We start from the raw sequence: 13,700 nt of genomic DNA on the forward strand, positions 1-13,700 counted from the left end.
ATTCTATTAAAATCTTCTAGTCCATATTCGTATTTATGGGCCTAGTTCTGAAGCCACCTAAACAAGTCTAGCCAAGAAGCTCGAACTTCAATCAGATGTTAATTTAAAGCCTACCAAACCATTAGAGCAAGTGGGTCATAGATTATAGAAGTGTGATCCAGTGGTATAATAGAAACACTCAGCAATGGGAGAAATATTAATGTAGATAATCCAAAAAGTAGGGCAGCAGGCCTAGACTGCTCCCTCTCCAGATTTCCAGGCTCTTTCTGCAATGATGATAATGAAAGTGGTTTTGTTTGAACAGATATTTACACAGATAGCTATCACATCCATAACACAAACATTTTTTAAAAACAGCAGAGTCTACAATATATATGGTTGCTAGAAGTTTTTTTCCATTCTTCCTGGTATGTTTTTTAAAACATTATATATGGTGATGATAATGTGAGACAATTACATTCTCACTCTAACCTGTGACCTGAATAGTCCAGTAACAACATTTTTAAATTTATATGAAGTATAATTAAAGAAAGTCTTTAGTGAAAACAGTTTGCTATTTGTTTTACAAGTATCTAATTATTTTACAAATGACTGAATTAAAGAAAAATTATTTATTAAAAAGATAATTTCAAATTCAATATCATATTATACTGGCAGGACAAAAATCCAGTTAAGAGAATATTAAGCCTAAGAAGAGGAACAGTGGAAATTCTTATATAAATAAAGTCTGACAATTCTACTTTTGAATTAATGGCTGAAAGGAAAGTCACCAAAAACTTCTAACCTAAATTATGTAATAGGAATAATACTGTCCAAGGATTAGCACAGGAAAAGATGCCTTCCTCTGAAGCCAACTTAGGTTTTTCCCTAGAAGTGTTCTAAATAGACCGCTCAATTCCAATATGATCATCCTTGCACCTGCAACAGTCTGACTTAGTAGATGAAATGCTGTTCTGTGGACTCAGGTACTTTGCATTCAGTGCCCAATCATATCAGAGACTACAACTTTAAGATCTTTCCATTTCATTTTGGTCATTGTTAAGATGCAGAAATAACTGTCATAATAAAACCTTGGGAAGCTGCATAAAGGAACATTATAATATTCATAAATCCTATACATGGCTGTTTCTTAAATGTATATTCTAGAATTTTCCTTTTCTCAGTCCTAAAATTCCATATTATGAACAGTTAATTGCCCTGTCAAATGTCCAAATGCAAAGGTGAAAATTCCCTCTTTTAACATAATCTTTGAAGCTTTTCATAAAACTACAAAATTATAATCTAGAACAGACCTACAAATTTTGAAAATCTGTAAAATCCAAGAATACTATCTTTCCTATGTACATAAGAAGCAACAACAGACTTTTAAGACAAAGTGCTCTTAAATATATATTTTAGACTTCCTTAAGATTTAATTTTCCTTACTTGCATTCCTCTTATTTTTAAAAATGAAGAAAACAGTCTAAAAACATTAAATGAATTACCCAAGAAGAAGACTGACAAAATCATTCAAGCCACACCTCCTCTATAAAGATTTCTCCAATTTCCTTCACCTACTAGGTAGTCACAGTATCTGCATTTCTCACTTAACACACTCATTGAACAACTTCTGACTGAGTATTCTATGTATTGGTTACTAAACTACACAGGGGATAGGTATGCAAACAAGTCAGTTGTGACCCTTGCCTTATCAGCACTCAAGGTCTGGTTAGATAAGGTTTAAATTTAACTACTTCTCATCTTCTCCTATAGACCGAGATCTCCTTGAGGTATGTCACATCAAGTGCTTCGTAAATAATGATAATGGTAATTAAAATAATAACAACAACCCTTGAACATTTTACAAAGATCATGCTATTCAATCTTCACAACAGCTATGTAAGGTATGTACTATCTCATTTTACAGATAAAGAAATTAAGGCCGAGAAAGATTAATTTGCCCAGGACCTCACAGCTAGGAATAAATAAACAAAAGAATAAATGTTAACACTACTAACAATTTTACACACATGGTAAACAGAGTGTTCATTTCACCATATTATTTGTGTAACAGAGCCTGTGTTTAGCACTGAAAAAGTACACATTTGGAAACTGCTGAAACTTTCGTACATAACTGCCAAAAGCAAATTGACTACCTCAGACATTCTACAAATAAAAACTACTTATGTTGTACTTTACAATCACTTATCCATGCAAATGGCTTGTGAAGCAGTGATCATGTCTAACAATAAGAAAATGACCACACTGGGTCCAAAGGTTACCAGACCAGATCTTAAGGGGCTGCCTTACAAGTCACAAAGCAATGTTGATCCATATGTTCAGAGGAAAGTACATACCAATTGTAAGCAGAAAGGCCAAAAATCTGTGATGTTTCCTAAAAACACAAACTAGAGTATATAAAATAGTAATAATATAATGATGATCTGCACACTAGCAGGGCTACAGACCTCTGTAATTGTATTAATAACACTACAATCATTTGGCTTAATAAATATTAAAATCTGCATATGGTTAAATGGTAAAACTCCCATGCCAGGTTTAAATGTACCAAAATACTCTAAATTCAAGATTAAAAGCTTATTTAACATCTGCATGGTATTTTGGCTATCATTAAACTACAACAGAGAGAGAAGGGTGAGAGAGAGAGAATGAATCATCTTTCTAACCTGTAAATAATTTGAATACTTACCACAATGGTTACAAAGCAAAAAAAAAGTGCTTTAAGAGGGGGGTGCACAACAGCCCAATAATAGAACACAAGAAGCTGAAGGGAAATAATGTGCACTTAGACATAAAAAATGGCTGACATGCAATAAAGAAATAATTTTCTATTGTGAATGAGCCAAAGGACAAATTCAGTTAGGGGGTGGTGGAAAGAGGGATGAGGAAGGAGAAGAAAACTAGTAGTCTTATCCAACCTGGACAAAAACTCTTGAGGTAAGAAAAAAAATTAAGTTCCTTATAGTGGAAGGATTTAAGAAAATAACAATAGTTCGACAAATACCAAGAACTTAAAGTAAATTTAAAGTATCAAAAATATACATTGTCACTTCATGAAAGGCTCCCATTTAATTGACAGTCATGCATAAGCAAGGGAATGAAAATGACCTAATTTTAGGAAAACCAAATGATTTTATCTAAAAGCCAGTCATCAGAATCTATAAAACATAATTACAGTAAAAAAGAAATCTACTTCTTTTTTGGCCCTAAATAAGTCGGTTTTGAGATAGATTCACAGAGAGATAGTATAAAATTACCAACATCTACAGAAATTCAGCCAGAGCCTTGTTTTTCAGACACACCATGAACTGAATATTAAATGTTATATTCATTTTGATATGTACTTTAAATCGTCCCTGTGTTATAGCCACACCTTTTCTTGGTCCTCAGTATGTTGAATTTTACATTATTGATTTTCCTCATTTTGAAACTTCTGTGCTGCCCAGTTATGCTGATTCTTCTGATTCTATGAGTTATACTCAAAATAGAAATCATAATCCCCTCAGATCAGTTGACCCCTGCCTGAGAACTCATTTACTCATTGTTCACTTCCACACAAACGAGTCCCAAATCTTCACTGACATTCCATACCTCACACTCAAATTCCATTCTGACATTTCTAGCAATGTCCAGTTAGAAATGGTTTATACTCAATCCAAAGCCAGAGTAACCATCCACATCATAGAATACTGGGCATCAAAGAGAGAAAGATATGATGATGGAAATGGAGATCAACAGATATATACTACTTTTAATGGAAAGTAAATATTTCAATATAGTGCACAAACATGATCCCATGTATTTATTTATTTAGTGGTACTGGGGAATGAATCCAGGGGCACTCTACCACTGAGCTATATCCCAAGCCATTTTATTTTTTATTTTAAGACAGAGTCTTGTTAAGTTGCTGAGGCTGGCATCAAACTTGCAGTTCTCCTGCCTTAGCCTCCCAAAGCACTGGGGTTACAAGTGTGTGCCACACACTCCCATTTTATTTTTTAAACAAAGCACTTCCAAAAAGATGTATAAGAAACTGAATAATAGTACTTCTGAAAAATAGGGATGCAGATGGTGGGAAAATGAAAAGAGACTCTCTATTTACCTTTGTACTACTTATATTTTAAAATTGATTATGTGTATCATTTTTATAAGCTGCTTTATAAAAATCAGTAATAGATGTTAAAATGCTATTACATCTCAAAGTTGAAAAATACACATTAACTTCAAACTACTGTAGCTTTAGATATGAAATCATTTCAGTTTTGAAAGTCAAAGAGAGACTCCTTATACTGACTCAAGCTCTACAATCAATACCATTATAGTGGTCCCAGGACAGAAAGAAAGGACAGGGTCGTATAGCATCTTGAACCTGGTGTCATAAATCCAGTGCCATATTTGATGGTTGCAGAATCTGCATTATCAGTGCAACTAAAAAATAACCCCAAAATGTGAGAGCAGGACATCCTATCAGCTTGGTGGCTGAGGACAGGTACCTGCTCTGCAGAGGTAACTCATATCTTGATTACTTAGACATGCAGTGCTGGCAGATGGCTGAGATGCTCAGACTCAGCAACTGTGATTGAGTACATGGTTTTCAGAGTCAGAGAGAATAATTTCAGTATTTCCAACACAGGATATAGGATTAACTACCCTGTGAAAATTACAACACAAAACCACAACAAACACCTATCACTGAAACTCCACTATTTCTGTTTTGGCAAGCTAGGAGTAATTATTATATTCCATCTGTTGGGGCAGAGGAATCAGAAGGAAAAACTTGAAGAGTAAAAGGGGTAAGAAAAAGTTCCAAAAGCAATTATATTTTGGACAGATGGCCAAGATTCCCTATTTCCTCTGCTAAAGGATATATAGATTTAGCAGTCAGTTTGGTGAAAAATGCTGTTATTTCATTAACGATAAAGACAAAAAGGAAAAATAAATAGATGAAAGAATGAACAGTATATGGAACCTTTACAGAAGAGGTGAGAAATCTAAGTAGAAAGTGAAACAATCAAAATTTGTAATAAACTTTGGAAATGAAGATGAGTCTTATTTTAAAGACACCCAATGAAGTATTTTCACAACCTGAAACAGCAGCAGAATGTGGTATGAAATTAATAGACTTTAGAACTACTTGGAATTTCATGGGATTTGGGGCAAATTACTCACCACCACTTCTCTCCTTGTTCGATGTAAAATGGATATAACTAAATGTGATGATACATGTAAGATGCCTAACATTAGAAGAATTAAAGGAAACTCCCTTTACAAAGTAGGCATTAAGTTATAAAACTTTTGTATCTTTAGACAACCTTATGTCAAAGTTCCTTTAAATACTGTTCCTAGCACATTTACAATGTGCATACATTTTAAAATGTAATAATTCAAGCATGATCTCAAAAAATAAGGAATACCCACTTTTTAAATTTATTGAGCAGAGCCAGAACTAGAGATGGAAGAATGTTCAACTGAAAGGAAATATCCAGGAACACAATTTAAGGGACATTAAAAATACTGTTCATCAGGTGAAACTGTGCAGACACCAGAAAAAGAATGGAGGAGGGTAAACTGCATGTCAAATATACAAAGCTGGTCACAGCCATGGAAGTTAAGGGAAATATTTAGTGGGACAACTTGCAAAGGACACCTCCTAAAGTAGTCTGTGAGAACTGGACATGAAGAGATGCACAAGCAGAAAAGCAAATGAATAGCTCAGATCCCTGCAGAAGGGCCCCAGAATCAAATTCCAACATCAGAAATCAACATTGCTTCTCTACTCCCAATGAGGCCTACCATCTGTAGGAATTCACATCCTGTGTTTAACAGGTTTTTCCTCTGTGGAAGTGCAGCTGTACTTCCATGGCTTGGATTCTTTCTGGGCTCCCAGCAATTTAGCTGGTGATTGTGTTTCATTTACCTTGTTACATGGCTGTCACTGTGATCATGCAGTTCTTTCAGGGCTTACTACTCCCTGAAATTTCTGGAAATTTCTTATTTCTTTCAGGCTCAAACTTGACCTTTTCTTAACATTAAAAACCAGTTTACCTACAATGTCTAGTTAAAATTTCCAGGAAGGTTTCTCCAACATGATGTAACATTCCCTGGGTAGTGCTAGAAATCCAAATCACTGAGCCAATCAATACAGGTGAAAGTCATAGAAACCAGTACAATTTAGTAAAGCAGAATTTTTTTCTAAGCTGAATTATATACTTTACACATTGTTAATCCAGTATTTACGTAGAGGTTACATTTAACTCAATCCTTTGCTAAACAGCCTTAGTGAAGTCACAAATATGGAATTTAAAGTACACAAGCAACTTAACTATTCTCTTTTAAAAGAGTGTGTATGAAAGCACAATCCATACTAAATTGATAAATTTCTTAATCTTAAATTAAGCCATTTTAGTGGGAAGCCATCATCAAATGTTATTGAAGCTATCCTTGTTGCATACTGTTCCAAATATCAGACAATCACCACGTTAGCATTAGATGAGTGTCATAAATCAATGTGAACCTTAAAAGGCCCAAGAAATCAAAGGCTGAAACTAAATTCTTAAACAAGGCTCAGAAACATGAGTACATAGAAGATTAAAATTCATGTTTTGACCATTCACTTCAATGCCTTCCTAAAAACATTATGCTTTGTAAAAACTGCAATCTTCTGAAAAACCAGTCCCCAAATACTACATCACCTGAGTTTTAAACCAATGACTCTCAGTCATTGCTGCACATTAGAATCAGTTAGCTTAAAATAAATACCAGTGACATGACCCACTCCCAGAGATTCTGATTTCACTGCTCTGACACAGGGCCCTGGCATTGATCTTTTTTAATAGCTCCCCTGGTGATTCTAATAGGTAGCCAGGTGAAGAACCATGATTTTAAACTAATATAGCCTTTTGGGACAATAACTATTCCAAGATTGATAAACATGGTTTTGCCTTTTAATGAGATTTTATTAAAACTACTCAATTCATTCCACTGCTAATGAATGACTATTATGTTGCAGGCAGTGTGTTAAGTAATGGAGAAAGATGTGTGAGATCTGCTCCCTGCCCTCAAGAAGTTCTCTGTTTGCTAGGTAGAGAGAGAACCATAAATAAGTAACTGTAATTAAATATGATAAGTGCTCTTGAGGTGTAAGCAAATACAGCATGCCTCACAAACTTGCATGTCATCCTTGAGCAGGGGCCATGCTGCATCATTCCAATTTTAGTATATGTCCTACCAGAGCAGGAAAGTCAGAAGTTACAAATTACTAAATATCCTAAATGCCGCAAATATTCAGCCTACATAAGGTGTAAATAATGTGCATGTTGCTATTCTCTTTCACAGAAACTGCTGCCCCAGAAAGTATGCATTTTTCTATGTTTTATTTTGGATGAATCATCTTAAAATTTCCTTCATGTAATATTACTAATTGTATACTTACCTACAAAACTATAAATTTTCAAAAGCTACAGTAAATAAGCATGCCATAAAAATTAGTCACTAACCTGGATCTGCATAATACCTTTCTTTTCCAGTAATTGCTACATGTGCAAAGAAAAAAAGTTTCGGGACTATGATAAGGTAATATTATTGGAGATTTGTTTCAGTAACCTGAAAGATGTTACATGGAAAATGTTATGTAAACAACAGACATTCAAAAGTGTTTCTGCAAGACCTTCAAAAATAAGAAACACAGGGGAGAGACTTTTTATTTTTAAAAAAGAAATGGCATCCTCTCAATCTTTATAATGAATCAGATATATGATTACCTCAAAGATAGCTTTAATAAAAATAAAGGCCACAGCCATTAAAAAGAAAATATATTGCAAATAATGATTTGTACTTTAAAACCTCCTTAACTCAGGTTGTCCTTCTTGACCCAAGGAAAACACACTAGGGTTTAAAATGGAACTTTCCTTTACACCATCAAGTAAAGCCTAGTACACAGTGGCTGAGTGGCTGAGTGAGTAGGTGGATGAGTAGGTAAGGGAGTGAGTGGGTGGCCAATTAGTCTTGAAAAGTGAAATCTATTTTAAAGTGCCTTAGTGAAAATTTAAACCTATTAAGATTTTATGGGGAAAATCAATTTATGACACTAATCTGATATAAAAAAAATCAAATTTCTATGGAACTTGGATAGAAATCAACAAAAAGGTTTTCAGTCCAAGTGAACATCTTCAAAGCATTTCTGTTTAAATCCATAATTGAACAAATTCTAAGTTAAAATGTATGCTGTCAAGGTCCCTGCTAGAAAAATCTCAAACGAATTTCAATTTCCAGATCAATATATACTGAGACAATTTACCGGAGAAACCTTCAACCTTTACACAGGGTGAGGACTGCTATCATTACATTCTTTAACACTAAGGCTATCTTGGATTCATTATTTCACAGAATGGCATTTTATAAATGGCACTGACCAAGTTCGATTTTGTAGTATTTGAAGGAGATTTCACTGTTCACAATAGTTAAGGTAGCCATGGAATACCTACTGCCTCAAAATTAGCTTGTTCTTGGGCCTTATGCTGCCATGAAACAACAGAGGAACTGAATTCTACCGAGGGTATTGCCTGAAAATATTCTATCAATTCAAAGTCAGTGGAATACTGACTGTGTTGATGTAATGCTGACCACTTTGTAAGATCCAAAGAGATCACACTGTTGCCCCTCCAGACCTTAAGGAATCAGACTACTTACCAAAATTGATTCAATGAGGCTATTCTCCATCATCACAATAAAATTAACATTTTAATCTTACATTTTCCAATTATGACTTTGATGGTTCATTTACATCAGCTATAACTGAGACGCAACAAACATCATTCACCCACACATACAGTCATGTGGGGACTTTAGGGAAACACCTAATTTTTCCTCACTGGGTGCTCCTAACAATGAAGAAACCAAGTAGAATTTGGACATATTTTTCTCTCTAGAACTATGCCACTTACTTGTGGCTACTGAGCACTTGAAACGTGGCTAGTCTGACTGAGGGACTGAATTTTGGAATTTATTTCATTTTAATTAAATTTAAATTTAGAAGGAAACAATTCAGTTACTGAAAAACTTTTAGGCATGTTTGGAACAACTTGGGTATGTGAATCTACTCTTACACATGCAAATTTTATGAAACCAAAATACAGATCAAGTTATTTCTGATGAAAATTTAGCTTAGCGTCAGAATTTGAGATGTGCTGTTAATATAAAATACACACTGGATTTCAAAGACTTAGTATTGAAAGGATGTACAACATCTCGTTAATAATTTTTATACTGATAAATATCGAAATAGTTTGGATCTATTGGGTTAAATAAAATATTTTATTAAAATTAATTGCACCTATTTATTTTTAATCATTTAATGTGGCAACTAGAAAAATTTTAATTACATATGTGGCTCTCATTATATATCTTTTGGACAGCGCAGCTCTGGAGCACTTTCCCAACGACTTTACCAGACACATTTGGATATCCTCCTTCTAACAGACGGCTGGTCATTGAACAATAGGGGCAAGGAGTAACATGTCCTCGTAGCAACTGGGTCTGAGTAAAGTGTGTAGCAAGCTCTACCCACAATTTCACCATGTGAGGCAACACCGTAATACCTCAACATGGAAGAAAAAATGAGTTATCAGCACTCAAACAAATTGAAATTGAGTACTGCAGGCAACTTAAAAGAGAGAGAGCCAATTGCTCTAAGGTCTTGGTTTCATTTCCCAACTGCAGACCTTAAAATAGACAATAAAGCACCGCTTCAAAAAAAGGGATAAAAAATATTCCAATGGTAGCTATCTAGCAAGCTCTATTAAATAAGCAAAAATTGCTGTTAAATCTTATCTCAACTTCTAAAGCCACAGAATACACGCTGAGCTAGGAAATCAACTTCAGATCGCCAGCATTTTCCCTCACAAGCAAATTAGCAGGATTTGTGCACTTGGAATATTGTTTGACAAGAATGAAAAGGAAACTATTCAAAACAGATTTAAGGAATGGACAATTAGATGAGGAACTGCAGATTTAATTCTCAATCAGCACTGTGATTAATCTGATTCCCTGCTTTTCCCTAGCGTAATTATACAACACAGATGAAAGGATGAGCATTTGGACTGTCAGTTCTATATTCTAGACCAGCCCGGTGACTCAAAGCAGACGGCTCTACCACGCTAACCACCATCCCAACAACAGTGGAAGGGAGCCTCGAGCACTGATTGAACAGTTATTGCATAACGAGGCATTAAAAATTCGGGTGCCCCCAACTCTTTGCACGTTCGTCTACACCCGGTGAGGAATTTGCTGAAACTGGACGCACCCCATCTTAAATGACCCCCTCCAATCCGGGCATGGGGTGAACACAAAGGCATCTGTCTAATATCCTGCACAATAGACACACACCCCACAATTAAAAACCCTGGACGCTCTTTCTCTTTTTCTCCACACAAGCAAACGAAATGCAAGCTGCTCTTTTCCTAAATGGTCTAAGGTACACGCAAGGTAACAATAACCCCAACTGTTCCTAGGAAGCAACTATAAAATCGGTTCTGCCACGTCCCTGTGCAACCGTCAGATAAAATGCAGGCAGCCGGCCCCACGCCTTATGGGGTGGCCGACCTCGGCTCTTTGGCCTCAACCGATCCCTGAGAAGCCCCCAGGCCCCCTCCTAGCAGAAGATCCAGGTACCCGTCTATAAATACTCCAGGGTGAGGAGGACGAGGGAGGCAGAGGGGAGGGAGGGAGGGCAGGGGGCAGGCCCGGAGCGGGTGCGGGAGGACCCGGGCATCACTGAAATGCATTTTTCCACACTCCCGCTCCCTCGCGTGGAGACTCACTTGCCGATCACCTCGCACAGCTCGTACACATCCTCGAACAGCACGTCGTCGTCGGCCATGGTCCGGAGAGGACAGCGGCCGCAGCGTGGAGGGCTCCGAAAACGGGGATGGGGGCGCCCAAGAGCTCAGTGCCCGGCCCCGGGCTCGCCTCCTCCCTTCAGGACCCGCGAGCCCTCGGTGCTGAGGACGTTTGAGTGGGGCCGCGAGGCCCGGAGACTGCAGCGCCTTCCTCTGCGGGCGACCGCCCCGGCGCGGGCGGCGGGGCCGGGGCGTGGGAGAGAGGGCGGCCCGGGCCCTGCGCCGCCCGCCCGCCCGCTGCTCCTCGCGCAGCTCGGGCCGCGCTGCCCGGCGTGCGGACCCTCGGGGACCGCGCGGCGCCGCGCTCTCAGCTCGTCAGCCCGCGCGGGCCGCGAGGCCGCGACCGCTCCCTCTGCCCGAGGCCGGCTCCGGAGCGGCGCGGGGCAGCTTGGGCTACAGGGGGGGCCGCGGCAGGACCATGGAGGGAGGATCGCCACGGAGGGAGGTGGCGGCGGCGGATCGGCGCTGGGGACCAGGAGGCGGCGGCAGAGACGCTCCCTCCTCCTTCTCCTCCTCCCGCCGCCGCCGCCGCCCGCCCGGGAGTGGGAGGGGGATTCGCTGGACGAGCGCTCTGTGCGGGCGGGAGCCGAAGCCGCCGTCTTCAGCTCCTCCCCTCAGCCTCAGCAGCCGACCCGCTCGCGAGCCCAGCGCACCCGCCTCGCGCATACGCGCCCTCCTCCCACTTAGGTCCGCGCGCTGCCAGCCCCACAGGCCCCGCCCATTCCAGCCCGTCGGGAGGCGGTGGCCCAGGGAAAGGGGGAATGGGGCCAAGCTGCGCATGCGTGCAGCGCCGGCCACGTCACGGTGAACGGGCGGGCGCCGGGAATCTAGAGGGCGCAGGGGGTTGGCAAGTGGGGCGCTCGGGCTGCAGCTGCTGAGGCAGGGCTGGTCTAGGTCGTCGCCTCCACGCCCAGTTGCGACCAACCCGTGAAAGAGGCCAGGGACACAGGGTCCACGGACGCACGTTCTTCGGCGAGATGCTCGCAACTGCGGACGCTGTCCCCCTTCTTTTGTAATTGCAGGAAGCCTTTCTCAGTTTTTGCGGGGAAAAAAGGCAGGGAAAGGATGCTAATGAATGGGAAAGCAAGAAAAGAGGTGGGGAGAGGTTGTCACTCATGACCGTGCTTGGCAGTGGATGCTTTCAGCGCCACACTATCATTCCAATGAAGATGAGGGCTGGGGATGGAGGACCGTCCAAGACTTAAACACTAAACAAAAACTGTCTAGGAAAGTGAGCAACAACAAACAGTAACCTAGAGAGACAGCTTCTCCCACGTTCTGCCCCTAACTCAAACATCTATGCAGCGTCTACCCCCACTAGAGACAACTTGGAGAGAAGTAAGGTAGTGACACATCGAGACTTGAAGCCCTGTTGTATATTGTCACCAAACACCCAATACTTACTCTGTTCTCTATACCCTCTGTGAATGTTAGATTCGTCAGGGTAAAAATGCAACTAGAGGGAGTAGGTGCATAGGGTCAGCCAGGGAGTAAGGTTGTGGGTGTTGCCGTTGTGCTAGGTTGCATTCAATATGAAGATTTCTGTTCAACTGAGCATGTGCAGAATAAGCCAACGCCAACAGACAGGTATATGCCTCAGTTGAAGACCAATAAAAAAGTCTTTGTTCCTCCGCACAGAAAAAGTGTCCAATTAGTTCATAAGTCAGCTTCCAGAAATCATCTGGTAAAATTCTCAGTGCGGTAATGTGTTTTTAAAGTAGTATTTACCAAAGTGGAGTAGGCAGAGGGGAGACTCAGAGCCTATTTCTTCTTCAGAATGTTCCCTGCAAAACCCTTGGTCACTCCCTCAAAAGGCTGAGAGATTTGGTAAGGATTTGGGTACTAAAACTTTTTTTAAAAAATGCAAATCAGAGGAAAATATAATTGCACAAGGTTTTTCTCCTTTCCCAAAAAGCCTGGGCATTCTCTAGAGAAGGTGGCTTCAAAACCTGAGAAACATCACCTCCTGTGAGGGTCCAACCATTTCAAATCATTCTCCCCAAGGTGGCATGTCCACCGTACACCTAATGAAAAAGGCATCACTCCCTTCTGCCCTGAAGTGCCCAGTGACCCTCACAAGCCACCATGTCAGCTTCATTTCCTTTCCCCAGCCCAAGCCTGAGCTATAAGGCTTGTCTTCGTTTTGAGGTTTGTCTTTCACCGGGACCTATGCTCAGAGGTAGAAAAGGAAAATTACAAAGTAAAGCAGAAAAAAAGTGGAGATGAAAAACAAAAAAGGCAACTGCAAAGATAGGTATGCTCTCTGCTAATTGAGTTGCAGCTGGTTTAGATCTGGAAAGAGTCTTAGGGATAAGCTTGTCCAACTCCTTCATTTACAGATGTGGAGGATGTGTTGTTCTCTCTTCCAAGAGCCATCCCACCCCTCCACTTTTGGCTAGCTCCAGTGTTGACTGTGGGAGTGTACACATCTTCACTGAAGAGGTGTTCCCTGATTCATTAAACTAATAAATGCAGCCCCCTTACCACAGTAACTAGCCTAACTTAATCAGGTCTTGGCATTCCCTCCTTGTGAGTGCCTCCAATCAAGGTCCTCCGATCAGTACAAAGGTCAGGACTTGCCCCCTTAAGCTGAACTTAGATCGCTCAGCTCCTAGTGTGGTGTTTAGTCATACAGAAGATTCTCTGCAATTCAGAACTTATACTAAGGATAAAGGCTAGTGAAAGCACCTGTTTCTAGGACTAATATAACCAAACCTTTCAAATGAAGTAATTTTTTTTCTAGTTTTCTTCCAAAAGTTCAATATTCTTCCCCAAGTGTAAATGGTCAAGTGTCAATAATTCAGT

At 39.9% G+C, this 13,700-nt stretch overlaps 1 protein-coding gene and 1 pseudogene across 12 annotated transcripts in view; both read right to left on the minus strand.

Annotated features, from left to right (window-relative positions):
• The window catches only part of Cask (calcium/calmodulin dependent serine protein kinase), a 361,598-nt gene extending 350,109 nt beyond the window's left edge, over positions 1–11,489 (minus strand). For 4 of the 12 annotated variants that reach the window (XM_047535425.1, XM_047535422.1, XM_047535424.1 and 1 more), the window contains exon 1: positions 10,818–11,488. In XM_047535425.1, coding sequence (XP_047391381.1) covers positions 10,818–10,876 — 59 coding nt within the window. In that variant the 5' untranslated portion in view covers positions 10,877–11,488. Of the gene's footprint in view, positions 1–10,817 lie in introns of all 12 variants that reach the window. The other 8 variants (XM_047535427.1, XM_047535419.1, XM_047535426.1 and 5 more) reach the window with 4 other exon arrangements.
• LOC124972729 (uncharacterized) lies at positions 7,144–7,239 on the minus strand (annotated as a pseudogene).
• Positions 11,490–13,700: the final 2,211 nt, after the last annotated feature.

This window comes from Sciurus carolinensis, chromosome X, assembly GCF_902686445.1.
Source record: "Sciurus carolinensis chromosome X, mSciCar1.2, whole genome shotgun sequence".
Taxonomy (NCBI): Eukaryota; Metazoa; Chordata; class Mammalia; order Rodentia; family Sciuridae; genus Sciurus; species Sciurus carolinensis.